Source organism: Camelina sativa, chromosome 8 (assembly GCF_000633955.1).
Source record: "Camelina sativa cultivar DH55 chromosome 8, Cs, whole genome shotgun sequence".
In the NCBI taxonomy this organism is placed as follows: Eukaryota; Viridiplantae; Streptophyta; class Magnoliopsida; order Brassicales; family Brassicaceae; genus Camelina; species Camelina sativa.
In genome coordinates this window covers 1760647-1786952 of record NC_025692.1, presented here as the reverse complement: position 1 = coordinate 1786952, position 26306 = coordinate 1760647, and the positions used below count along the sequence as shown (strand labels likewise).

The following is a 26306-nucleotide window of genomic DNA, read 5'->3' as shown; positions in this document are numbered from 1 at the left end:
GATAGAGAGATGACCGAACCAACAACGCAATCCACTCAGGAATTTTTTTATTTATTATTATATTAATTTATTAAATGTAAAAATTCATAGGTTTAATAGACGGAACTATTTAACTCCGTCTAATTGAACTCATTTTGTCCTTTAGACTGGTTCTGAAGACAGACAACAATAACATGATGAGATCCCAACAACATTATCCACTGGTTAGTAATTTTTAGTCAAGAACCCAAAATAAAATGTTTTACTCTCTAACTAGGTAGGGATCATGGAGAAAAAAAAAGCTTCCTCTCTCTCTTCTCTCTCTAAAAAATCTTTCAGAGAAGAGAGAAAGCATGTAGTTGTTGTATTCGCCGGCCAGAGTTAATCTGGCTTTTCTGTCCCATACTCCGCCGTCCAGTTTGTTTAACTGGCTTCAGCCCGACATCCTCAGGTTTCTACAGCGGTGGTTGGTCGGTTTTCACCCGGCAGATTCGGCTCTCACATGCGATTTTGGCCGGTTTTTATCGTTTCTTCTGCAGTAAATCGGTTTTTGGCCGATTTCTTTAGTTTTATTTAGTTTTTCTTTCAATAATATCTCTGGACCTATGTATGGTGGGCCGTTTCGGCGACCTCCAACTAGCTCCTCAAGTTTGGTTTTTATGGTCTCCGGTGGTTTCCGCTGAGATCCTACAGTATCTAATCCGACCAGATCGGGTGGTTTACTGTTTCTCTCTCAGGTGTTCTCACGCCAGTTTTGTTTTCTTAAGATCTGTAGTTTACAACAAATCATCATATATGATTATGAGAAAAAGGTAATGAAAAGAAGACGTATTTCCAACATATTTGGATTGCCTGTAGCCGTTTTTTACATGTTTATGAAGCTTCGATCGAGCAAGCTTTTGTGGATCAATCAAATTTCTTTTCTTTTTTTTTGATTTTGCCAGATCTCAATTGTTTGATGATTTGGAAAATTAGATGGGTTGGAATCCCTGTATTTGGATCCATTCTCTCTGTTTATGCAGTCTCCAGTGAGAAACAACCAAAAATTGATGCTTCACTCATTTTCCGGCGTCAATAGTGTTCACCGGTATCGGAGTTTTCAACGGCAAAGGATGACCGGAAGTTTTATCGTTTCTCTTGCAACATGGTCACACCACGTGTTTTTGCTATTGACACGTTAGAAGCGGAAGAGTTATCCTTCAAAAAAAACCTTTGATGTAATCTTTTGGCAAGAACATGTATAAAAGAAGTGAAAGGAGAAAAGAAAATCTCTGTTGGCAAAAATATTGATGTATAGATTCGTCCCTATAGTTTTCTGTTTTGTGAATGTGAAAGTTAGAGAGTGTCCCAATTTGGGATGTTCGAAGTAGCTTCATTCACCATCTTCACAAGAGTCACCTGCACCCACCACAACCACAAACAAAATTAGGCTTCTCGGACTCACACTTCTTGTCAACAATTGGCCACAAGCAAGAAACCGTGATCCTAAAGAGATACTAACAGAGCGATGTATATCATCTGTCCGGGAAGTAAAACCATTGCAAATTGACAAACTACATAAAACTTAATTAAGCCTTTGTGTATGAAGTTCCTAATATAGTCTCGGATTCCACTAAAAACCAATGCCATGATGTGGGTAAGTTCCCCTATGAGCTATGAATGGACCTTACTGCAGAGGACTCAGATTAGAGTGGTAAATATATAACATACCACACTTTCTGGAACACCGCGAGGCGGCATGGACATGTTCCTCGGAGGAGGACCCCGCAAATGTGATCTCTTATCGAATCGCCACTCTCCTATTTTGCCATATGTCAGCTCACCCTATATTTAACAGTCAGGTAATGTAGTTAGTTTTGAATACACATGAAACTGAAATACGTACATACTCTATCACGGAGTTCTGAAGGCGGATCATTGAAACGTCCTATAATTTAAAGTCATTGAATAGGGTTGTAGAGAAACTGACTTAGTAGTTTCAAAAGAATCTAGTAAAGAAAACTTAAATAAACGAAGCAAGCGCGAATGAACTTAAGGTTGCATAAATAATGAGAAAGTACTTGAACAATTGACTCAAGATGTAAAGTCTGTTCTCAAATTTATCTTCCAAGATATGTCAAACAGAAATCACCTTCATGTTGTAATCGCATCCATAAGTGTAATGGATGATAAATTTCCCCTTTGTAGACAAATCCCATGGAGGCTGAAAAATATGGTGAGAGTACTTAGGAATACGGAGCAAAGAAAAGACTTTTGTAACTTTGACAAAGAAAAAGTAACAAGAATATGACTTTGACATGGAAACCAATATCAGTGCAGTAATCAGCACAAGGCCGATTCCTACCTGAAGCATGAAATCCTTCCGAAGTATGTGCCGCACCCCATGCAGAGCAGAGGCAATTGCATAACCGTACCTTATCAAACAGAAAAAGTAAGAATAAAGATGTCACTTAAGAAACATGGGATTCAAAAGGTGGAGAGCCAAATTTATGAATAAAGATTTGGTTTTCAGTGCTAACATTTCCAGCACCCATCCAAATGCCTTATCAGTTTCTGGATCGTTTTTCATTGTCAGTGAGATATTCATCCATGTAGGAGCGATCTTTTCAAGTGATTCCTACATAAGAAAGTAAATGCATGTCAACATCAAGTTTGAAGCATAAACAGGAGAAACATCATACGACCTCTAGAGATCTTTGATTGCCCAAGTCAAATGTGTGAGATAGACATAACCTCATACAATAATTTTAGCACATATAATCTCACCTTGCTTATAATAACAGGGGAGTTCCCAATGGGATCAATATTTGTTATAGGGCCCATCCCCACTGGATAATACTTTCTGACAATGTTTTCGTACTTTTCAGGTGTAATATAGAAAAACGGAAAAGCGGCTGGGAATCCTCCAACAGCCAAATTGGGTAAGGGGTTAACAAATATATGATCAGGCTCTGCCATGAGCACATAGCTGCACAAACATTAAAATGCATGAGACTTAGCAAACAGTAGAATGTGTTTTGTTGAAAAAGAAGGAGACAGGACTTACTCTTCCTTGATGGTAGCTCTTTCAAGCCATTGCACGAATGCCCAAGGTCTATTCAAGACAACATACCCCTACATACATGATCACAAGTGATTCAGTGATAAAACCATCAACAAAACTGAGACCAAGTGGAAACTAATAAATCAAAATCCATACCCGATCAAGACCTGGGGGAAGAGGATCAACCACAAAAGTGGGTATTTCATCCATCAAGCTATCGGAATTACCCGAGTGCAAAATGCGGGTGAAGCCTCCCATATCAGAACCAGGAAGAGCTTTCTTCTGCTGATACCAATAATACATAATACGACACTGCCACTTATTATAAGGTGCATCAGTGGCCGTAAGAGCAACATGAAAAGGTGCTGGAGAAGTCTTGGCCTTTCTAATGTTAAGAGGCATCTGAACAACAGGATCATCAACAAGTGGACTCCCATATGAATTACTCACACCAGATCTATTGTGAACTATAAGTGTCAGAAGATTATACGTCACAACAAAGAACCCAAAACCCAACAAACACAGAAGCAAGCCCGACGCTTTTCCCATTTATATACTCTCAAATCAAAAAACTAAAATACAAAGCAAAACTCAATGATGCATTCAAGCTTAGCAGCATAGATTCATAGCAGTGGACGCTTTAGAGCTCACAGATTCATTCCTGCAACCAAAGGTGATGAGATTAAAAAAAAAAAACGAATCGTGACGAGCTAAGCTGATACAACTTTGCAAAATTGAGAAACCTAGCCGTCAAAAATGTGTCGACTTTATGAGAATTGACCGATCAAATCGGCTGATGCATCGATTTCGAGTCAATCAACAGATCAGTTATAAGGGAAAGAGAGTTTGAGATTCCAGAAAAAGTAAAAGATCTAAAGAAGGAGAAACCCACAAATAAAAATTAAGAATTTTGAAAGCTTACAGATTCTTCGCGGAGAAGGAATTAGGAGTGTCGCCGGAGAAGAATAAGAGATGCGGAGGAGTAACAAAATAATTAAATGCGAAGTGGGGTTGACTTAAGACTAACGGTGCGTCATTAACGAATTAATAACACATGTCCAACAAATCTGATTTGACAAATGGTGTGTTCGGATCGTGCCAATAGAATTATGCCGATGGATTTGCAAAAATACTAATTTATAGAGGAAAATTACAAAAACCAAACAAAAGAAAAGAGGTTCTTCAGAAAGTGCTAGTGTGTGCATAACACGTTTTTGGAACTTGATTACGTGAATCTCTAAATTGCCAACGTAGTAACACACTTGTTAGTGCCAAAACAATTTGGGAATCTACTGTCGTTGGATTCATTTATGTACTTGTACGAATGGTTGTGTTAGTGTCGTGGTCGTTGTAATATTCCCCAAAATACGGTTATTGATCACATGGCTTGACAGCTTGTAACATACAAATGGTAAGGATTGGCAAATATGACTTACAGATGGCCAATACAACTTGCGTGTAGTTTTGGTTTTTCTTACTACTTTCAACTTCATATTTTGAGGTTTTTCTTACTTTTGGAAACGTGCTCCTGCTATTGAGCTCCCGAGAATCTGATCATAGCTGTCAGTTTACGCGCTACGCACTCAAAAATCTACGTTACTTAGACATTTTTGAGTTGCCTGAATGAACTTATCGTGATAGATAGGTAACTTCCACGTCTTACTTTTATCTTTCCAATTTGTTAATTCGATAACTCTGATTTGCCTTACTTCGGCGTTTTTTTCCACATCTCTATCAATAGTGTTCACGAGATACTACTAATAGAAAGAACAACAAATATGCACTACGCTACCGAACGGTAACATCGTGTTTTGGTTCGAAGGAGTTAAATCTCCCTCCCAAACAAAATTTTATTTCATATAACAAAAAAAAAACTTATGGCCGAAAGATAAATTTCCCCTTGCTCATCTCTAATTTAACGGGAAAATATGTCATCAATATCTTTTTTTTTTCTCAAGTATGAAACTGCAAGAATAATAGAAAAAGAAAGGACGAAGCTTTATAAGTGACTGGGGGATTTAGTAACTTAGGCACCTCCAGATCCGTACTTCTTGCCGAAGACGATTAACTGCAGCTTGTCGTAGCCAGCAAGCACACCAGCACCTGCAATAGCACGCAGGATGTTGGCACCAGCACCCTTGAACAGTGACTTGGCTCCTTCGTTCTTCAGGATCTGTTGGAAGGCATCCATCGAACTCTTGTACTTCACTGCTTCACCTGATGTCATCATCATTCTTCTTCGGACCGTGTCAATCGGGTAGGATGCAAGACCCGCTCCATTGGTGATGAGCCATCCAAGAGCAAAACTAGCGAAGAAGCTGTCCTGAAATGTCCACCACGGAAAGAGATATACCAACATTAGAATCAAACAAGACAGGACCCCTTATTTCTTAAGATGTCACTTTATGTATGTAAAAGAGTAGAGCTCAAACGAACCTGCATGTCTCCAGTGAGGAGAACAGGCTTCACAGAGTCGTACAGTCCAAAGTAAAGACCACGGTAGACAATGATACCAGCACAGGAGATGTTGAATCCACGGTAAAGTCCAGCAATACCATCCGACATGAGGGTCTTCTTGTAGACATCAACAAGACCATTGAACTGCCTTTCACCTCCCTTCTTGGCAGACTTAGAGTCATTGGCAAGACGGGTACGTGCATAGTCAAGAGAGTACACAAAGAGAAGGGATGAGGCACCAGCAGCACCTCCAGATGCCAAGTTACCAGCAAACCACTTCCAGTAGCCATCCCTGTCTTTCTTGAAGTTGAAAAGCCTCTTGAAGTAATCTTTGAATGCAAAGTTCAAGGCCTAGCAAGTGAAAGATATAGATCAGTAACCAATGCATTATATATAAGTAAACATTTAAAAAAAAAAAAAAAAAGCAAAGAAGTGTAGCTAAACTAACCTGAGTGGGGAAGTAACGGATAACGTTAGCAGTGTTTCCTCTCCACAAAGAACCAAAACCCTCATCCTTAATAGTCCTGCCGAAACAGTCACCAATACCCTTGTAGGGCTGTGAGAGCCTGCCAGCCTTGAGCATCTCATCCTGGTTTTGAATCAAAAGCTTGACACGCTCAATGGGAGCAGCAGCAGTCTTAGAGACAGCAGCAGAAACACCACCCATAAGGAAATCAACAGCAAAGTTAGTGAACCCTTTCTCTCCTGGAGCTTGGACAAACACAGGAGAAGTAGTAGTAGCAATCCGAGATGCGGCCGCAAGAGGATATTGAAACGCAGCATTCGAGTAGTTTCCGTATGATGCTCGACTTTGGTATGTAGCAGGGCTCTGAAAAGCGGAAGCATAACCCTTAACATCCTGAGAAACACTAGAACGCAAGAACTGGCCAGAAGAAGCCTTCTGAAGAATCGTGGGGTGCTGAGTCTGTTCAACCATTTTGACCTCTCTACAAAAAAGTAAACAAACATTAAAGTAACAACATCAATCTAATATGATCATATTCAGAACCGTCAACGAGGTCCGCACAATAGATCCATACATTAGTAACAAAATGGTGGGAATATTAAGAAACAGAGCCAAATCATTTCCACAAGCAGATGGGATCTATTATTGTTATCAAAACATTCACACTCGACACGCGATCTACGTTCAAACTGAATCAAGAATAATTACGCATGGAAACCATCAGATCGTCGATACAAAACGAGACACCACTATAACATTTTTACCTTGTTTTGATAAGACTGTGAAAACAGATCAATAAAAAAAAGCAAATGAAGAAACAGAGAGAAACAAAGAGATTTTCAAGCGAGAGAGTAACCAAAAATTACCTAAGAAAAAAATCGATGGCAATGCGAAACAGAGGGAGCGAGATTCTTCGCCCTTAGTTGTCGGGTGAGGTGTGAGCGAAGAAGAAGAAGACGAAGAGAGAATATGCGTTTTGTGTGGCGAAGAGTCGAGTCTCTTTTATTGCCCTTCTCGGAAAAATAGGGTCGCACTAGATAGAAATCAGGTGTAACGCTCGTTAATGTGCGTTCTGAAGCTCTAAACCGTTAGATCATCGAGAGTGGAATAAGATTGATTGTGAATCGTTGTATTGTGATTACTAAAGGAAATAAATTGGTTTATGGAAAGGTATAAACTGCGTTAATGGCCCTTGGATCTTGCCAGCTTTTTGGCGCCTAAAATCAGGAAACATTTATTTATTTTTATTTTGAGATTTTTGGTAGTCAACCATGAATCCATGATGACGTTTTAACTAGGGCTGGGCATTCGGGTAACCTGTTCGGGTTCGGGTATTATCCATTCAGGTTCGGGTAAACGGGTTTAGAAAAATAGAATCCATTGGGTATTTTTAGATATATGGGTTCGGTTCGGTTTGGGTACTATCGGGTTCGGGTCGGTTTGAGTTACAAATTTTAGAACCCGATTAGTACCCGAACTACCGGGTACCCGAAAAAATATAATTAAATTTAAATAAATTTAGTTAAATTTTGACTTACATAACAAAATATTTTAGATATTTTGATTATTTTTAATATTTAGGTATAAAACTAAATGAAATATTCAAAATTATAATCATAATTTTGGGGTAATTGTATTATATTAATGATAAATATTATAAATATGTTTATATGTTCGGATTTAATGGGTACCCAAACGGGTATCGGATATTACCCGACCCTAATCCGAACCCACGGGTATTAGAAAATATAACCCAATAGGGTTTTATAGGCAAACCCGTACCCAACCCGAACCCGGTTTTTCGGATCGGGTTCCGGATTGAATATTCGGGTACGGTTTTTATGCCCAGGCCTAGTTTTAACCATTTCTTTAATTAAAAATATATATATATATATATATATATATATATATATATATATACCCATTCATAATTGGGTCAAAATAACATGAAACACACAACAAGCTCAGTCCACCACTGGCGTCAAATTATAGACTCTGGCGTTTGCAGTCCGCTAGGATCGACGCATTGTACAAAATTCTAGTTGATTTCTATAATGGTCACTGATCCATCATCCATGGGATGTTTTTATTTGTTGTAGATATTTGACTTAAATTACTCTGTAATCTTCAGGCTTTGTGATGCTGTAGTGTATTATAATCATGGGCGGAGGCAGTGAACCATTACCAGGGTCAATTGATCCTGATGAAATTTTAAAAATTAGTTGAATTTTTATGAAAAAAAAAATGACCCTTATGCAATAACAAAATTGACCCAGATAAAATTTTGTCCAACGTTATAATTGACCCATGTGAAATATTAAAACACAATAAGGCTTTAAGTTTAAGGCTTTCCGTATGAAATATTGAGCCCAACTAATTTTAGTAAATATAGAATTGTTTAAGAGCCCATCTAATATCTTGTCTTTTTTTTTTGTCTACCTACGTGAGCCTCCTAAAAACGAAAAACAACTGTTCAGCTTCTTCTTCTTTGTTCTTTTTCAACTTTCAGATATTGTATATGAGTTTTCTTCTTCTTTGTTCCAAAACTCAAGAGTTATAACTTCTAAGATTAGATTTCCAGGTACTTGAATATAAACTTTTTGTATATTAAATTTCCTTAACTAAGTTCAATACTGTCTATTATTAAAAATAAATTTCTTAAGCTCTGTTTGTGTTAATGTCAAAAAAATTGTGATTTTGCTTTGTTTTAGTTTCGAATTTATTAAATTTACCTATCTGTTGGTGTTAACTGTCACTCTTTATAGTTTATATGATTTTGATAGCTCTGTTTGTGTTAATCGTCCATGATCTTCACATGCTCACAGCTCACTCTTATATGATTTTGACTTTTGTGTGTAGGAAACAATAAACAAAATGGATCGCTTCGTCGTGAAAAGGAAGACTCCACCGTCTGATGATATTGATTTGGATGATTTGCCATGGGATCCAGCAAAGAGGAAAAGAATTATAAGCTATCATCCTAATCAAAGAGATGAAGTACGGCGCAAATATTTGATTAGAGGACCTTGTCAACCTCGTGGTCACCGTTTTAAACAAACAGCAATTGGAGGGGTGCTTCGACGTTTTAATCTAAAGTGGTTTGATATGTATGGTGATTGGTTGGAATATAGTGTGGAGAACGATAAAGCTTTTTGTTTGTGTTGTTACTTATTCAAAGATCAAGCTCAAAATCAAGGTGGGAGTGATTGCTTTGTATCAACTGGTTTTTGTGGTTGGAATAAGGGGTTGCAGGGGTTGAATCAACATGTGGGATCTGATGTGAATAGTTTTCACAACAATGCCAAAAGAAAATGTGAGTATTTGATGAGGCAAGGTCAGTCTATCAAACATGCTCTTCATAAACAGAGCGATGTTGTGAAGAATGATTACAGAATTCGATTGAATGCTTCCATTGATGTTTCTAGACATTTGTTACATCAAGGATTACCATTTCGTGGTCATGATGAGTCAGATGAGTCAGCTAATAGAGGTAATTTCTTAGAGCTTCTGAAGTATACCGCTGGTCAGAATGAGGTTGTAAAAAAAGTTGTCTTGAATAATGCTCCTAAAAACAATCAGATGACATCTCCTCCAATNATTTATTAAATTTACCTATCTGTTGGTGTTAACTGTCACTCTTTATAGTTTATATGATTTTGATAGCTCTGTTTGTGTTAATCGTCCATGATCTTCACATGCTCACAGCTCACTCTTATATGATTTTGACTTTTGTGTGTAGGAAACAATAAACAAAATGGATCGCTTCGTCGTGAAAAGGAAGACTCCACCGTCTGATGATATTGATTTGGATGATTTGCCCTGGGATCCAGCGAAGAGGAAAAGAATTATAAGCTATCATCCTAATCAAAGAGATGAAGTACGGCGCAAATATTTGATTAGAGGACCTTGTCAACCTCGTGGTCACCGTTTTAAACAAACAGCAATTGGAGGGGTGCTTCGACGTTGTAATCTAAAGTGGTTTGATATGTATGGTGATTGGTTGGAATATAGTGTGGAGAACGATAAAGCTTTTTGTTTGTGTTGTTACTTATTCAGAGATCAAGCTCAAAATCAAGGTGGGAGTGATTGCTTTGTATCAACTGTTTTTTGTGGTTGGAATAAGGGGTTGCAGGGTTGAATCAACATGTGGGATCTGATGTGAATAGTTTTCACAACAATGCCAAAAGAAAATGTGAGTATTTGATGAGGCAAGGTCAGTCTATCAAACATGCTCTTCATAAACAGAGCGATGTTGTGAAGAATGATTACATAATTCGACTGAATGCTTCCATTGATGTTTCTAGACATTTGTTACATCAAGGATTACCATTTCGTGATCATGATGAGTCAGATGAGTCAGCTAATAGAGGTAATTTCTTAGAGCTTCTGAAGTATACCGCTGGTCAAAATGAGGTTGTAAAAAAAGTTGTCTTGAATAATGCTCCTAAAAACAATCAGATGACATCTCCTCCAATTCAAAAGGACATTGTGCATTGCTTTGCGGAAGAGGTAACTAAATCTATTATTGAAGAAATTGATAATGATGTCTTTGGTTTGCTGGTAGATGAATCTACTGATGTATCAGACAAAGAGCAAATGGCAGTGGTTTTTCGCTTCGTTGATAAGTATGGGATAGTCAAAGAAAGATTTGTTGGTGTTATTCATGTGAAGGAGACATCTTCTTTATCTTTGAAGTGTGCTATTGATTCTTTGTTTGCGAAGTATGGATTGAGTATGAAAAAGGTGAGAGGACAAGGATATGATGGAGCTAGTAATATGAAAGGAGAATTCAATGGACTAAGATCATTGGTTTTGAAAGAAAGCAGCTCAGCTTATTATGTTCATTGTTTTGCTCATCAACTACAACTAGTTGTCATGGCAGTAGCAAAAAAGCATTTTGAAGTTGGAGAATTTTTTGACATGATTTCTGTTTTGTTGAATGTGGTTGGAGCTTCTTGCAAGAGAAAAGATATGATCCGGGAAAACTACAGAAAAATAGTGGAAGAAGGGATTAACAATGGTGAAATTAAGACTGGAACTGGGTTGAATCAAGAAATTTCTCTTCAAAGGCCTGGAAATACTCGTTGGGGTTCACATTATAAGACTTTACTGCGACTTGTTGAGCTGTTTTCTTCTGTAGTTAAAGTTCTTGAGTATATCCAGGATGAAGGCACAGACTCCACAACAGGCATATGGAATTCTCAAGTATTTTCACACCTTTGATTTTGTTTTCTATCTACACTTGATGCTGTTTGTTATGGGTCTCACTGATAGTTTATCAAAGGCTTTACAAAGAAAAGACCAAGATATCTTGAATGCTATTTCATTGGTGGAATCAACTAAAAGTCAGTTGCAAAAGCTTAGAGATGATGGATGGGATGCTTTTATGGCTAAAATTAGTTCATTTTGTGAGCAAAATGACATTGGGCTGGTCATAATGGAGGAAGATTTTGTTGACTCAAGAAGACCAAGGAAAAAGACCGGCCTAACCAACTTGCATCACTATAAGGTGGACTGTTTCTACAATGTCTTAGATATGCAACTTCAAGAGTTTAATGATCGTTTTGATGAGGTAAATTCTGAACTACTTGTTTGCATATCATCCTTGAGTCCAATAGATTCTTTTCGGCAGTTTGATAAGTCATTGCTCATGAGATTGGCTGAGTTTTATCCAGAAGATTTTAGCTTTATGGAGCGTAAATCTCTTGATCTGCAACTTGAGATATATCTTGACAATGTGCAAAGAGATGAAAGGTTTACAGATTTAAAGAGTTTTAGTGATCTTGCACGTTTGATGGTGGAGACAAGAAAACATCTTTCACATCCTTTGGTATATCGTCTTCTGAAGCTATCTCTGATTCTCCCTGTTGCGACTGCAACCGTCGAACGATGTTTCTCTGCAATGACTTTTGTGAAGACGACATTGCGTAATCGTATTGGTGATATATTTTTAAGTGATTGTCTTGTTTGTTTTATTGAAAAACAAATACTTAACACTATTACAAACGAATCAGTGATAAGACGATTTCAAGATATGAGTGAATGTCGAGTGCATCTTTTGTAGTTGTAATGACAATTTTATGGTTTTAATTATTATTTTTTCTGCTTAAAAAAAATATGACCCTGGTGGATAGATTTTCTAGCTGGGCCACTGAACACAACAATGATCTTATTTGTACAACTACTAAAGTACGAATGCTAACTTCTAAATTTCTAAATGAAAACTGATAACTGAATCAAACATAAGCAAATTGTATATTTCTCGTATATAAAAAAAAACTAAATTATAGAATTTTTACAATTTTTTTAAAAAACAAGATTTTTTAAAATTTATACTAAAAGAAAATTGCAGCGGGCACTTAATTGCAAAAGGCACCATTGTCGAGGCTTCAAGCGTAGTTTTACTTTCCGACGCCGGTAGAGCTTTTGCTCGCCGGCGTCGGGTTGCTCATCCTCCTCTTAGTTCTCTTATGCATCTTTCCATCCTTCTACCCTCTGTTAATTTCGAGTTTACTCTCGTTTATCTCCTCAGATCCATCAGATCTAGATTTTCTCGGGAGGTTCCCGAAGAGTTATACTTTTGCATACCACCGTCGGCCACTTACCTGCCTCTTCCGATGGCTCTGATGCTCTCCCCATATTCAGATCTTCTTCCTTCAGATGTGAAACTCATGGATATGTTGGTGGAGCAAAACAAATCTTTTGGTGATGTTCTTGCCAGCGAGATGACCCTTCTCGAAGTCACGCTATCCTTCCGGTGTAATGGTTTTCCAACGCCGAGAATTATCTTTGACTCTTGCGCCTCCAAGAAATCTCGAATGATGGAGCTTTCGTTGCTCTCGGTTATCTCGAGATCTCTGCCTAGCGGAGTTCTTTCCGCCGTAAGTTGCGTGAGGCCTAACAGCGACGATGCTGGCTTGCTTGTCGTCCTCCGAGTTTCTCTCTGGCTTCAACCCTCTCGTTTTACATCGCCGATTTTGGTGCTTTCTTAAAAGGTAGATCTGCCCATGTCGCTTGCTATCTTTTTCCGACGATGCATCTCGCCGTCGTCGAGAACCTCTTGTGGCTCGGCCTTTGTGCCCATGCTCCCACCATTTAGGTCGGTTGTTCTTCTACATCCTTCAAATTCGGTAGTCTTCAGAAGAGTCCCCTCCAAAGTGCAGGTGAAATCGACTTCAAGAGCATGTAAAGATCTACCGCCGTTCTGTTTCTCTTCTCCGGCTAACCGCCGTTCTGTTTCTCCTCTCCGGCTAACCGCCGCTACCTCTGGTGCAAAACCAAGAACTTGGGTCCAGAAAGTATCAAAACCCTGATGGACCAGATTCTACCTTCCTGGTTATTGGGCCAGAGTTTTAATTTTTTGTTATTGGGCCTAACATGCCTAGAAAATATCATCTTGTATATGGACCAACTTTTGCTTTCCTGGTTAATGAGCCTGTGTTTTTTATTATTAGGCCAAGTAAAATTCAATGAAGTTCATTTTATGAAAACTTCCTCCTCGAAGAGATTTTGCTCAAGTTATGGTTGTTGTTGTTGGCTTTCTTTGATCATCTGCACTCCCTTTACTACACTGCTACGTCTTGATCTCCGCTCTTCACTATCCACTTGGTATAGATTTTTCAACATGGTGCGGCAAGGTGGCTGTACTTTGGACCCCTTTTGGGAATTCATTTCCCCCTACATGTTGTCTCCTTTTCTAAGGAGCTAATGATTCGTCATTAGTATGAGTTAGGTTTTTAAAAACCCATCGGAATCTTTGTATTCCATTGTGGCAATTTGTCGTTTTGCGACCGGTGATTCATTCTTGGACAGTCTTTCGCCATCTTATGTGGACTATCGGCTTTGTGGTTCACCCTATATATTTGGCTTGTATGCCCTTCTATCTTTTAAGTATTAGCTTATGTTGTTGTACTCTATGTTTGTATCCTTATTTTCATGTTGGGATAATGTAGTTAGCTAAGAACCTATTAATATTTGTCTTCATATCTTCCCATGTAAGTATGTTGACAGTTGTAAAGACTCATCTTAGAGGTGAGCTCTTGTCACTAGCTTAATGAAATAGGGTTTGTTTGACCAAAAAAAAAAATTGCAACATAATATATATATACACAAAAGAAACCTCACAATCACAAACATTACATTCGTGGAGATTAAAAAGCCTAAAAAAAAAAAGTAAACTAATCGAGTTCTTAATTAATTGCTGACATAATAGTTATCGCTTGTTTAGAACCGACCGGCGTACACCGATACACTTCTCAAGGGCCAAAGGCTTTGAACCCTAACTTCGAGGGGTTGGCTTTGCCGAGAAGAAAAAAAACAGGAAAAACCCCTAATCTTTGCAAAATTATGTACGGTGAATCGATGCAACAGCTCCCACCGATACAAAATCAGCACTTAGGGGGACCTATCCCCGGCAGCGATATGCACAGGGGTTCACAGATGCCGCCACCGTCTATGATGCGGCAGTCATCAGCTTTTTCCACTAACATCAATGCCGACTACCACCACTCATCTGCCTTCGACCGTAACTATAACTTTTAAAGACTCGACCTTTTTGTCTTTTTTTTTTTCGATTTGTGAATTAACTTATGAGATCTGATTTCTCTTTGTTTGATGTCGCCGCAGCACATGACAGTTTTGGGGCGAAACGTATGAGAAAGCATACTCAGAGAAGAGCTGTTGATTACACCAGCACCGTTGTGAAATACATTCAGGTAATTGTATTCCCCCGTTGCTGTTATGCTACTTCTTCGTTAGACCCCCTTGATTATATTTCTCTTGTTTTCTGTAAAGTTTTCGACTTTATCTCTATACTCATATCCTCATCCCTCCCCAATTGAATTCTCCAGACCCTTTTATCTCAAGAGTCATTAGATAACATGGTCTTTTATGGAATGCAACTGATATGGATATGTGGTTTAAATGTGGAAGTACAGACTTTGTTTACTCCATATATGTTTTTGTTCAGGCTCGAACATGGCAGCGAGACTCAAGGGATAGGACCTTTTTGCAAGCAACCCCAGCTGCAGCAGTTGATGTTTGATTTCTTTGCTTTTCTTGGTTATGCTATACGATTTTGATCTCAGTATCATTCTTTTTTTTCTTTTTTTTTTTTTCCAGTTTTTTAATGATTTAACTTTTATATCAATGTTTCAGATGCTTCCCACAGTTTCCTATTCAGATAATCCTTCAACAAGTTTTGCTGCAAAGTTTGTTCACACATCTCTAAACAAGAATCGTTGTTCAATCAACCGTGTATTGGTATATCCCTTTAACAGCTTGATGTTTTCTATTATTCTCTATTTGCCATGTTTTTAACTCTCTTATGTTCGACTTAATGCGATCTTTTTTTTTTTACTTCTGTTAAGTTCGACTTAATGCCATCTTTTTTTTACCTCTGTTAAGTTCGACTTAATGCGATCATTGTTGATTGGGTTTCTTGTATTTAGTGGACACCTTCAGGAAGGCGTCTTATCACGGGCTCCCAAAGTGGGGAGTTTACTCTTTGGAATGGGCAATCTTTTAATTTTGAAATGATTCTTCAGGTTAGTTTCTCAGATAATAGAACTTATGTTTCGATTTTTTTATAGCCGCTGCTCCTGGTATTGACTTTTAAAATCTGCTGTCATTATCAGGCACATGATCAACCTATAAGGTCGATGGTATGGAGCCACAATGACAATTATATGGTTTCTGGTGATGATGGAGGCACAATAAAGTATATTTTTTTTTCTTTCAGTCCCTAACTTGTGTGTAGATGTAAATGAGAAGCTCAGAATTATGTGATTAACATTTAGATTTTGCTGTCACTACACATGTTCAACCTATATAAGGTCGACGGTAAGGAGAACCGATGACAATTGTATGGTTGTTTCTGGTGATGATGGAGGCACAATAAAGTATATTTTTTTCTTTCAGTCCCTAACTTGTGTGTAGATGTAAATGAGAAGCTCAGAAATGTATGATTAACATTTATATTTTGCTGTCACTACACATGATCAACCTATATAAGGATATGGCGCTATAGGTAGGGAGACAAAAAAAAGTATTTTTTCTTTTTCTTTTTCTTTCAGTCCCTAACTTGTGTGTAGATGTAAATGAGAAGCTCAGAATTCTATGATTGACATTTAGATTTGCTGTCACGGTAAAGATTAGTTGTTTCTTATGTATCAGGTATTGGCAGAACAATATGAACAATGTGAAAGTCAACAAAACTGCTCACAAGGAATCAGTTCGCGATTTAAGGTAAAAAATGTTTGATATGTTAAATTGCATTAAATGAATCTCTTCAAAATTAACAATGTGTGTCACTCAGTTTTTGTAAAACAGCTTTGAAGTTCTGCTCGTGTTCTGATGATACGACTGTTAAAGTCTGGGATTTTGCCAAGTGCCAAGAAGAAAGCTCATTAACCGGTAATGTGATTTGAACAATTGGTGGCAGATAGTTAACTGCTTGCTGGTCAAATTTGAATTTTAGAAGGCCGTGAGAGGTGTTGTATGTCACTAGAATGGACCCTTAGGCTACGTTGAAAAAGGTGTTATTGAGATTTGGCTCAATGTTACGCCATGTAAAGTTAGTTACTTTTGAAGGCTCCATATTGGTGCATATAACACTTTTTCTATCCTTTTGACGGCGTGTTTTCTCAGTTTTCTTCATATTCGTAACATCTGAGAATTTTTGACGTGACCAAAGGGTTCTATATATTTTGACTCAGGCAGGCCATGGTTGGGATGTCAAGAGCGTTGACTGGCACCCGACAAAGTCCCTACTAGTTTCTGGTACATTATTCGATAGACTTCTATTTTGAAAAACAGTTGTATATTTCACAGTTTTTTTCTTTAGGTGAGTATTGATCGTGTCAATCTGTGTTGTCAGGTGGAAAAGACCAACTTGTCAAACTATGGGATACTAGAACTGCGAGAGAGCTTTGCTCACTGTAAGCGGTACATAAAGTAATATATATTTTATTAAAATTTCATGTTCAGAGCTTTGACAAATTTGATGGCCAATTTTCACTTCTGCAGTCATGGTCACAAAAACATAGTGCTTAGTGTCAAGTGGAACCAAAATGGCAATTGGCTTTTAACGGCCTCGAAAGATCAGATAATCAAGGTAAGGCTCACTTTGTTTCGGGTCTATTGATATGTAAACGATATTTTTTTCTGTGCATCATGGAAGCATTTGTTTGACACCTATGCATGTCACCTGCAGCTGTATGATATAAGGACTATGAAGGAGCTTGAGTCGTTTCGTGGGCACACGAAAGATGTAACATGTAAGCTTTTAAATTCTGTAATGTACATGTCTTCAAACACGTGAAAGCAGAGAAACTTCCTGCATAAAATTACTTTTCTGTACATTGTCTACTTAAGTATATGCCTTCGTATGATTATTATTGTACCCATGCTTTACTTATGGGGATCAACACACCAGACTTTTCTTATTATCCAATGGATGAGAGTTCTCAATTTGTTTCTTCGACATTTCTTATTTGCAACTATTTCTAATCACAAGTTGTTGAACTCTTTTGAAGCTTTGGCGTGGCATCCCTTCCATGAGGAATATTTTGTCAGTGGGAGCTCTGACGGATCTATTTGTCATTGGGTTGTGGGGTACGTACTGTTGTGCAGCAATATGCTGTCTTATTTCTTAGTTCATAGTCATACTGCTATTGCTATAATCACTTACAACAGTGTTTCTTGTCTACATTTCATATGGACGCATCTACATACTAGTAGCATCTTACCGTACCTTTAATTTGTGGATTTTGTCCGAGGTGTGCCTAATTTTGAAATACTTTCTTAATTCCCAGGCATGAAAACCCGCAGATTGAAATCCCAAATGCTCATGATAACAGTGTTTGGGATCTTGCATGGCATCCTATTGGATATCTTCTTTGCAGGTAGCAATTACGATAATCTGGTTCTAAGACTTTCTTACAGTTTCATTTTATGACGTTCTGTGGTTAGCTATGCTTTTGGTTAAATAATGCTTCAGATATTGATTTCTTACCTTAATATCTGCAGTGGTAGCAATGATCACACAACCAAGTTTTGGTGCAGAAACAGGCCTGCAGATAATCCCCGAGATGTCCTTCCTATGCAGAACCAAGGTTTTTTTCTAGGCTATTAGTATCTGATTTTTTTAGTAGGCATCTTAATGGAAAGGTGTGGGTAGTGCATAATACTCTGTCCTTATTCATATGAGTAGTAAAGATGTTGGGATAGGCTTAACTGGTCGGGCCCTGGCAGGGTCAGTCCTATGCTATAATGACTGGTTTTAAAGAGGAATTGAAGCTGTAGTTCACTGATTTGTGTGTACTAATTAGTGTAATCTGTACTAGGCTATAATGAAAAAGGTTTTGGTAATCGCCAGCCTGATAATTTCCAACCATCTGAGGCATCGCCAATTCCTGGAGCATTTGTGCCTGGGCTGACACGGAATGAGGGGACCATCCCAGGAATCGGAATAGCAATGCCATTTGATGCATCCTCTCAAGGGGAACATAAACAGTCTCTTCCAGGTTCAATGGCAGTGGGTGCTCCGCCGCTGCCACCTGGTCCCCACCCATCACTTCTTGGAAGTGGCCAGCAGCAAGGGTATCAGCAACAACAACACCACCAAGGCCATCCCCAGCAAATGCCTCCAATGCCTAATATGCCTCACCATCAGCTACCACCATCATCCCATATGCCATTGCACCCTCATCATCTTCCCCGGCCTATGCAAATGCCTCCTCACGGTCACATGCCATCTTCCTCAATGCCTATGTCTCATCAGATGCCTGGATCAATGGTATCATGAGTTGGATTCCTCTTTGTTTTATGACCTTAGTGATATTTGTTTAAAAATCATTTTTACCGTGTAGAGGCGAGATTCTAAATCTTCACTTGTTGTTGGAGTAGGGAATGCAAGGTGGCATGAATCCTCAGATGTCGCAAAGTCATTTTATGGGTGCTCCTTCAGGAGTCGTATTTCAAGGACCTCCAAGCAGTGGGGGACCCCAAATGTATCCTCAAGGACGTGGTGGTTTCAACCGTCCACAAATGATGCCAGGCTACAACAACCCTTTCCAACAGGTTCCATCTAAGCACTATACTTCGGTTATTTAGTATACCCTTTAAGGTTTCACATACAGTAAAACCTCTATAAATTAATAATGTTGGGACAAAGACGTTTTATTAATTTATAGTGATATTAATTTATCTATAAATTAATAATTATTATTTTATAGTGTAAATTAATAATTATTAATTTATAGATATATTTTTAATTGTTTATTTTTTTTTTAAATTATGAATTGGAACAATTATAGCAACATAAGATTAAACTTTCAGATGTTATAAATTTTATGGTTTAGGAATTGAACTTGTAATATTTATAAAGCATTATTGACAATAAATTACAAATACTATAAAAAAATTGACTTATACACAGACATACATAAATTCAAATTTATGAATAATAATAATATCAATTCTCATATTTTAATAATCTGTCTAATTATCAAATTGTAAATGATGCATATCTAAAAATTAAAACTTTAAAATTTAATTATTTGTATGACATGTTATAAAATATTTTAGAGATATCATTATAGTTTGAAAATACAACATTACAATTGTTCTATAGAAATGAGTTTTAGGAGAAACATGCACTATTATATCAGTGTATATATATATATAAATTTACATGATTATTAATTTATGATATTATTGGGACCATATTTTACATTGAGATTTCAAAAAAATTATTATCTTATTATCTTATCGAATATTGTTAATTTTTACACTGGCCCGACTTGGGACCAGCAAAATTTATTAATTTATAGTGATTATTAATTTATAGAGTATTAATTTATAGAGGTTTTACAGTAAATAAGCAAGATTTCTAAACAACAATGCAAAACATCCTGATACGATTGAACCAGATAACTTTTGCAGCTAGTTTGAATCTTACTAGCTAGTTTTTCTTGGTATAGTGAAAACAGCCGAAAATTCGTCTGACTAATCTGTTCTCTTTATTTTAAATTGTGCAGCAGCAGCAGCAGCCGCCTTTACCTCCAGGCCCTCCACCGAACAACAATCAGCAACATCAGTAGGCAACCGTTGTATTAGTAGTACATATCATGTTTGTAGACTTGACCACTTCTTTTAAGGAGATGGTTTCAAGATGATTCAACACTGTGAAATGGTTTTGCTGCTCATGTTTTGATTCTTTTAGCTGAACAAGTTAGTTTACAGAAGCTTTAGTGAATTTTTCACATGTCAAATACTCAGTTTGGTTTCGTTAACAAACTTCTAAGGAAAATACTTTCGTTTGAATTTGTTCTTAAAATAAAGATTGATGTCCTCTTTTTTATATTCAAAATTGGTGTTTTGTTTGGCATTTGCTTATGCAACGTAAATTTCACAAAATAGGAATTATCAGTCCATATATGTACACTACGAATTAATCGAAGAAATCACCATATGTCACCACCCTAAAACACTTAGCAAGTTAGCATAATGGTAATTTCAGTTTTTTTCCTTCCGTAAATTATTGAGAAAAGTACATGCTCATCGTATCTGCTAACATACCACCGTTACGTTGCACCAAAAGTTAGGCAATTAGACAGATATAAAACCATTCAAATTTGACCAAACTATTCCTGATTTGGAGATCTTGCCTTGGAGGAGTCTTGCCGTTTTTTCACAAAAAGCCTGCTCATATCCTCTGTGGCAACATTGCTCCTGCAGATAGATAAAATCACAAGTTATTCGATCATAAAGTGATCTAAACAAGATACTGCTTCAATTTCAGGAGCTAGTTCTCGTAAAGATGCCCAGAAAGTCAACAATTCATAACCTCCTAAAACAAAAATCACGCACTAAAGTACATATTCAACTCTTTCAATGATTGCTAACAATAACACTCCATAACATTTCTCCAAAGCATTCTAAGTTTAAGAGATAAAGTGAAAATGGAAATGAAACGGGCCAAAATATTATCAGGTGATGGACTAACCTTCCCTTGAGCTGAGGAGGTACAAGCACATTACCCATAGTTTCAGGAATATTCTTGGAATGAGGCAAATTTCCTCTTGGTACCTTGGGACGACGAGGAAGAGAAGAAGCATTCCCATTCAAGTCCCTCTTCCGTAATGCACTCTCAGCCATTGCAGCTGCAACAACAGAAGCATGGTCACCACCAGTCACCTGTGCGAGTGTTGGTGACTCCAGAAGAAACAATGCATCTGGTAGCTTCTCAACACTCTCTTCCTGCTGACATCTCCTATAAACCCCCACAACAGATATTGTAACATCAATACCCAAAAAGGCCAAAACTTTACACATACAATGCTCTAGACTTAACCTTGACACCAACAATTCATTCAATATCAGAATTGATTAAGATCCAAATCAACAAAAGGAACTCACTTTAGCAAACTAAGATTCTTGTACAAACGCATCTATACTAAAGAACAGTATATGAATCGAAAAGCTAAGCTATATGAATCAAAACTAGTCATAACTGTTTATTTCATCGAAAAAAAAAAAAATTCCCAAAATTTCAGAAACCCTAGAATCACTCACTGTCTAGATGGAGGAATTGGAGAGGGTTTTTGTTGCGGTTGTGGGAGTGGTTGCTTCTCCTCGGCGGCTAAGACATCTTCGTCGGATGAAGAATCGTCGTAATCTACGAGTGACATACTTTCTCAACCCTTGCGGTCTCTTCCTTCCTAAACGACGTCGTTACAGCCGTTTTGTTATACTTATATACACACAAACCGATGATGAAATAGACTAGTTGATCTCTAGTGTGACTTCTGAAGCCAAATAATAACAGTGACTCAACTTTATTGTTAACTGAGAGTCTCATCTATAGATACAGTACTGTATGATCAAACCGAGAAAGGGCTGCATATTAGACAATATGTTTATATTGTCCTTGTGAAATTAGCCAACTGAAGTTGAGATGAACAAAAGAAATGTAAACAAAAAAAAAACGAAAGAAGATTGATGGATACACATGAGACTGTGACCCTCAAGAGAACGTATGTGTATGATGTATATACAGGGTTCAAATAATATCCCACTCATCTCAAGCTGCTCTGCTTGTTCCAGCTGGGTAGTGATCTTTCTGAATTAATGCTCAGGTCGTTCAACAGAGTATTATTATTGCATGATTTCAAAGGCCCTATGTTAAATCCCCTTAACCCTGGTGACCGTTGCTGGTATGCACTTGGTCTAGTATTACCGCCATTGTTTGCAATCCTGACTTTGCTTGGTGCTTCACTCATCATTGAGGTGGTCAGGCATAGCTTGTTTTTATACGGCGAGTAACTCTCTGACTGTGTGTCGATACTTCTTGGTCTTATCCTTGGGGAGCTCAAAGATCTTGACTTTGCCTTTGCTGACTCTGTTGCAACCATATAAGTTGGTGTACTTACAGCCACCGTGGCAGGGCTTTGTTCCTCTTCACTTATTGAAACTTGTCTTTTATGATTATTCACCAATCTTCTTGGTGATGAGTTCCTTGGAGTTTTAAGCTGCTTCTCATTCAAAGTTTCCTCTTTAGGTTTTGTTTTCAGTGAGAAGTCGAGATCTTCGAGCTCCTTGCTTTTGGTTAGCTGAGTATCTACCCATTCGTCTAACCAGTACTTCCACTTCGTGTTACTCCGTTTCTGGTATGACTCCGCGGATTTCTGATGTTTACAAGGAATAAGTGGTCAGGTCAATATGAAACTTATAAAGCTAGATAATCCCAGACTAAACAAGCGCATAGATACCCGGTGGGTGACCGCATATTCCTTTATCCTTTCTCTTCTTAGTGAAGCTTCTTTCTTGCTCATGACCACAGCCTCTGCCTCTTCCTTTGTCAAAAGACTATCGTCCCATCTCTTTTGACTGTTTGTGTCCATCTGAAAATATAATATTCTCTTACATACCGCTAAACTACTGCAATGTATTCAAAAACGTTGCCTTCTTTAGATCAAAACACGTACCTTGAGAATTTTGTCATTGAATGTATTGCCCTCTTCATAATCTCTGTGACCACCTCCGGGAATCTGTGTTCTCTTACCACAGACCTGTGACTGAATGTTCACAACAGATTGCAAGCATTTTAGTGTAGTCATTGCTTGGCGTCTCACGGCACGACCTCTGATATATGCTTGGAGCTTCACTATTCCCTTCAAGGCACGTAGAGCTTTCCTTGCCTGCAATGAAGTTCAAAAACATCATCAGCGTCATCAGCAACCCAAAAACCAGAACATAAGAAAACACTCGTCTTCAATATACATTCACATCTGCTCTCAAGACTTAATAGGTCAATGAAACAGGACATATATGCATCAGGATGATGATAAACAGCACACACTCACACACAGATACTGATACGTTTGGAACCAATAAACTCCTTCATTCAATTCACCAAAAAAGTACACAAGTAACACAAATTGATCAATGAGAGAAGTCATCTAGCTCTCAACCACTACCTAACCCCGATACTAGACTCATCCAGAATTCCCAATTCCTGCGTAAACTTTCATTAAACATGTTAGCTCTCTAGCTAACCTACTCTACTATAGTCAACACAACTACAAGCTAATAACATAACTTCAGTATTAGACTAACACAAGGCTTTTAACATAACTTTTCACGAAACTAACTTTCAACTTTCATTAAACATGTTAGCTCTCTAGCTAACCTACTCTACTATAGTCAACACAACTACAAGCTAATAACATAACTTTTCACGAAAAGAAGTCAATTTTTTTCCCAAGAAAATCACATAAGAAAAGGGTACACAAGCTTACAAGATGACCCCGAAAAGCAGTCTGAATCCGAGTAGCAGCATGAACTTCTTCCTGTCTATCTAAAAATATTTGATACTGGACTACTAGATCAGCAGTTTCTGGGGATGTTGAACCTTTTGACTCTTCTATGGAATCTAACTGTCGACTACAAGATACTTGGCTGATCTCACCCACATCTGACACAATTTCCTTCTTCTGTTCCTCATACGATTCATTACTTGTCCTGTGCTCTGGAGGTGCAGTGATGGAAGGTAATCTCTTTTTAATCCTAAGCTTCCAAAACGTCCATTTTCTTCTCTTCTCTTTCTGCAGAAATACATAAGAAGAAGAAGAATCAAACAAGATGCAGAAACCATCACCAGCAGAAGAATGAGATTTTTTTTTTTCCCTTATGTCCTCACCTTTTCTGAGTTAGCTTCTGAAATAAAAATCCTTTTCAATACAGTGAACAAGCCTTTCTTCTTAGCCATTGTTGCACAACCATCACCTGCTATAATGCTCTGGTAATGCTCTGGTAACGCTCACTCAATCAGTCAACCAAATCTGAAACAAAAACCGAACCTTTTTATATAAACAATGACCAAAATCAAATCAAATCACTACGGATACATATTGCCTAAAACCCTGAAATGTGCAAGTAATACACATCTCTCAGTACCATTATCCTAGATTTGATGAATCATACTTCAGATCAATATTCTAGATTATTACAATAGAGTGATCCTAGGAAAACCAAAATCCGCAGATATGTCCTGAAATCTAAAAAGTAGATCACACAAAGACACCAAAAAGCAAAAGGTAAGTACCTAACAAAGCACAATGCAGGTACAACACATAATTGAAGCCTGTCTCCAAGATTTGAAACAAAACATATGAAAGAAAGAAAAAGAAAAAGAAAAAAGCTTACTTGATGGTGGTGTCAAAGATTTCTAAAAACGTTTGCTTGATTGAAACTGTGTGAAATCGACAGAAACAAGAAGATTCAGGGAGAGGAGGGGTTTCTTCTTCAATGAGCGAAGATGACTTGACTGTTCATAAAATTATGAATGTGAACAAGAGAGAAGAAGCCTTGTTCTCTTCTCCACTGGTGCCGACAGGTGAACGTGCCACTTCATTGCTCCCACTCGAAATTATACTTTTACCCCTCATCTTGCCCCTGCTCCTAATTTCTGGTGTGTGTGGATGGATCTTTTGCTAATTTGCTACCACAAACTTGTTCTTGATTTTTGTATATTACTTCCAAAGATTTTAAATTATTATTAAGCTACATTAATCATTACATGAAAAGTTAAATAAGATCTAGTAGTATCATATTTTTATGTGTAAAAAAGTTACTCCTTATTTCAAATGTAGTAAACAAATGCTCTCTCCATGTGGAAGTTATTCATAAACATATCCTCAGACAGATCCCAAAGTCACAACTCATAAATGCATTATATACAATGTCAAAGATGAAATAAGTTTGACCATCCAGAAATAGCTACATCAGTTTTTAAAAAGCACTTTAACAATAAAACTACAACAAAATAAACTAGTTAAGTAATGTATTAACAAAATCAAGACCATCATGCATGTTTTGTTTTCCCTAATTAAAAGACTAATCGTGCTTTGTGTACCTTTCAATACTGCTACAAAAGTCACATTTCACTTTATGTTGAAGACTTAATTTGCAAAGATGATTAGGTACTTACTACTATATATGATAGTGAAACCTTTTTAAAAAATTGGTCAAACGACAATGACAACGCATTGTACATCTTTCAGATGGAAAAAAACATATTCTCCAAGTGGTATCGCTCTCAACAGGACAAAACTTTCAAAATCCAATTGCATCCATATATATATATATATATATTTTGTACATTGTAATTAAATAAAAAAAATACATTTTCAGATCTTTTTTTAAATAGGCAAAGATCGAAAAACATTGTTGTACTACACATAAGGAAAATTTGAATACACATCTATATCTGATATATTAGCAATAATACAAACTACTAATCTACAAGATCTGATTTATAAAAAGAAAAAAAAATGAACATGAGTTGTCTAATTATCTCATTTGTAACATGTTTAACCATAGTTAAAAAAAAAAAAAAAAAAAAAAAAAAAAAAAAAAAAAAAAAAAAAAAAAAANAAAAACATGTTAACGACATAAAAGAACAAAAGACTGAGCAAAACGAATCACACCTAAGCTGGTTATAATAAGCCCAATAAAAATTAATGTGAGCCCAGTGAGGCCCAATTTCACTTTGTAGTTATTTTCTTCCTCTTGACCAGTTTGCATCTCTTTGCTCGCTCTCTCGTCAAAGCAGCTGATCGACTTGACTATTCTCATTTTCTAGGGTTCCAATCAAAATCTATCTGCAACAACAACAAAAAATGGCTTTGGCTAATCGTTTCAGATCAGGGATCTCCTTCTTCAAGAACATCTCCATTTCTGATTCTGTCTCCTCCGCTAGATCCAATCCCCATGGAGGCTCGCTTTTCCCTGCGGTAATCGTTTTCTTCAAAATCGAATCTTTTAACTCCCATTTTTTTTTTTTTTTTTTTTTTTTTT

At 37.3% G+C, this 26306-nt stretch overlaps 7 protein-coding genes across 10 annotated transcripts in view; 3 read left to right on the top strand and 4 right to left on the bottom strand.

Moving 5' to 3' along the window:
• LOC104705602 lies at positions 811–4302 on the bottom strand. The gene is made up of 9 exons (XM_010421630.2): positions 3945–4302; positions 3179–3683; positions 3026–3093; positions 2746–2947; positions 2499–2596; positions 2324–2393; positions 2111–2182; positions 1690–1803; positions 811–1377 (listed from the first exon to the last, which is right to left on the bottom strand). The coding sequence occupies exons 2-9, from the start codon at positions 3569–3571 to the stop codon at positions 1315–1317; spliced, it is 1080 nt and encodes a 359-aa protein (XP_010419932.1). The 5' UTR covers positions 3572–3683; positions 3945–4302; the 3' UTR covers positions 811–1314.
• Positions 4832–7046, bottom strand: LOC104705600 (ADP,ATP carrier protein 2, mitochondrial). The gene is made up of 4 exons (XM_010421628.2): positions 6812–7046; positions 5928–6426; positions 5459–5830; positions 4832–5345 (listed from the first exon to the last, which is right to left on the bottom strand). The coding sequence occupies exons 2-4, from the start codon at positions 6414–6416 to the stop codon at positions 5049–5051; spliced, it is 1158 nt and encodes a 385-aa protein (XP_010419930.1). The 5' UTR covers positions 6417–6426; positions 6812–7046; the 3' UTR covers positions 4832–5048.
• Positions 8820–12937, top strand: LOC104709114. The gene is made up of 6 exons (XM_019228639.1): positions 8820–9262; positions 9371–9491; positions 10455–10716; positions 10891–11090; positions 11497–11884; positions 12288–12937. The coding sequence occupies exons 1-6, from the start codon at positions 8820–8822 to the stop codon at positions 12935–12937; spliced, it is 2064 nt and encodes a 687-aa protein (XP_019084184.1).
• On the top strand, positions 14138–20270 carry LOC104705599 (flowering time control protein FY-like). Of its 3 annotated transcripts, none has more exons than XM_010421627.2 (18): positions 14138–14469; positions 14571–14659; positions 14914–14982; positions 15102–15206; positions 15395–15490; positions 15581–15663; positions 16119–16190; positions 16261–16358; positions 16665–16724; positions 16822–16882; positions 16971–17058; positions 17158–17221; positions 17480–17558; positions 17759–17848; positions 17973–18058; positions 18290–18741; positions 18852–19025; positions 19991–20270. In XM_010421627.2, exons 1-18 carry the CDS (start codon positions 14292–14294, stop codon positions 20045–20047), a joined length of 2001 nt encoding a protein of 666 aa, XP_010419929.1. In that variant the 5' UTR covers positions 14138–14291; the 3' UTR covers positions 20048–20270. The 3 variants fall into 3 exon arrangements, with proteins under 3 accessions (XP_010419929.1, XP_010419928.1, XP_010419927.1); XM_010421626.2 differs by having other exon boundaries at positions 14139–14469; positions 19988–20270; XM_010421625.2 differs by having other exon boundaries at positions 14140–14469; positions 19985–20270.
• On the bottom strand, positions 20446–21734 carry LOC104705598. The gene is made up of 3 exons (XM_010421624.2): positions 21522–21734; positions 20953–21219; positions 20446–20678 (listed from the first exon to the last, which is right to left on the bottom strand). Exons 1-3 carry the CDS (start codon positions 21635–21637, stop codon positions 20591–20593), a joined length of 471 nt encoding a protein of 156 aa, XP_010419926.1. The 5' UTR covers positions 21638–21734; the 3' UTR covers positions 20446–20590.
• Positions 21769–24951, bottom strand: LOC104705597 (protein IQ-DOMAIN 1-like). Of its 2 annotated transcripts, none has more exons than XM_010421622.2 (6): positions 24654–24951; positions 24148–24289; positions 23747–24052; positions 22934–23146; positions 22718–22849; positions 21769–22633 (listed from the first exon to the last, which is right to left on the bottom strand). In XM_010421622.2, the coding sequence occupies exons 2-6, from the start codon at positions 24214–24216 to the stop codon at positions 22025–22027; spliced, it is 1329 nt and encodes a 442-aa protein (XP_010419924.1). In that variant the 5' UTR covers positions 24217–24289; positions 24654–24951; the 3' UTR covers positions 21769–22024. The 2 variants fall into 2 exon arrangements, with proteins under 2 accessions (XP_010419924.1, XP_010419925.1); XM_010421623.1 differs by lacking the exon at positions 24654–24951 and adding an exon at positions 24405–24508.
• The window catches only part of LOC104705596 (ATP synthase subunit O, mitochondrial-like), a 2161-nt gene continuing 1877 nt past the window's right edge, over positions 26023–26306 (top strand). Inside the window, exon 1 of the mRNA XM_010421621.1 lies at positions 26023–26242. Within this exon, the coding sequence (XP_010419923.1) occupies positions 26129–26242 (114 nt within the window). The 5' untranslated portion in view covers positions 26023–26128. The remainder of the gene's footprint in view (positions 26243–26306) is intronic.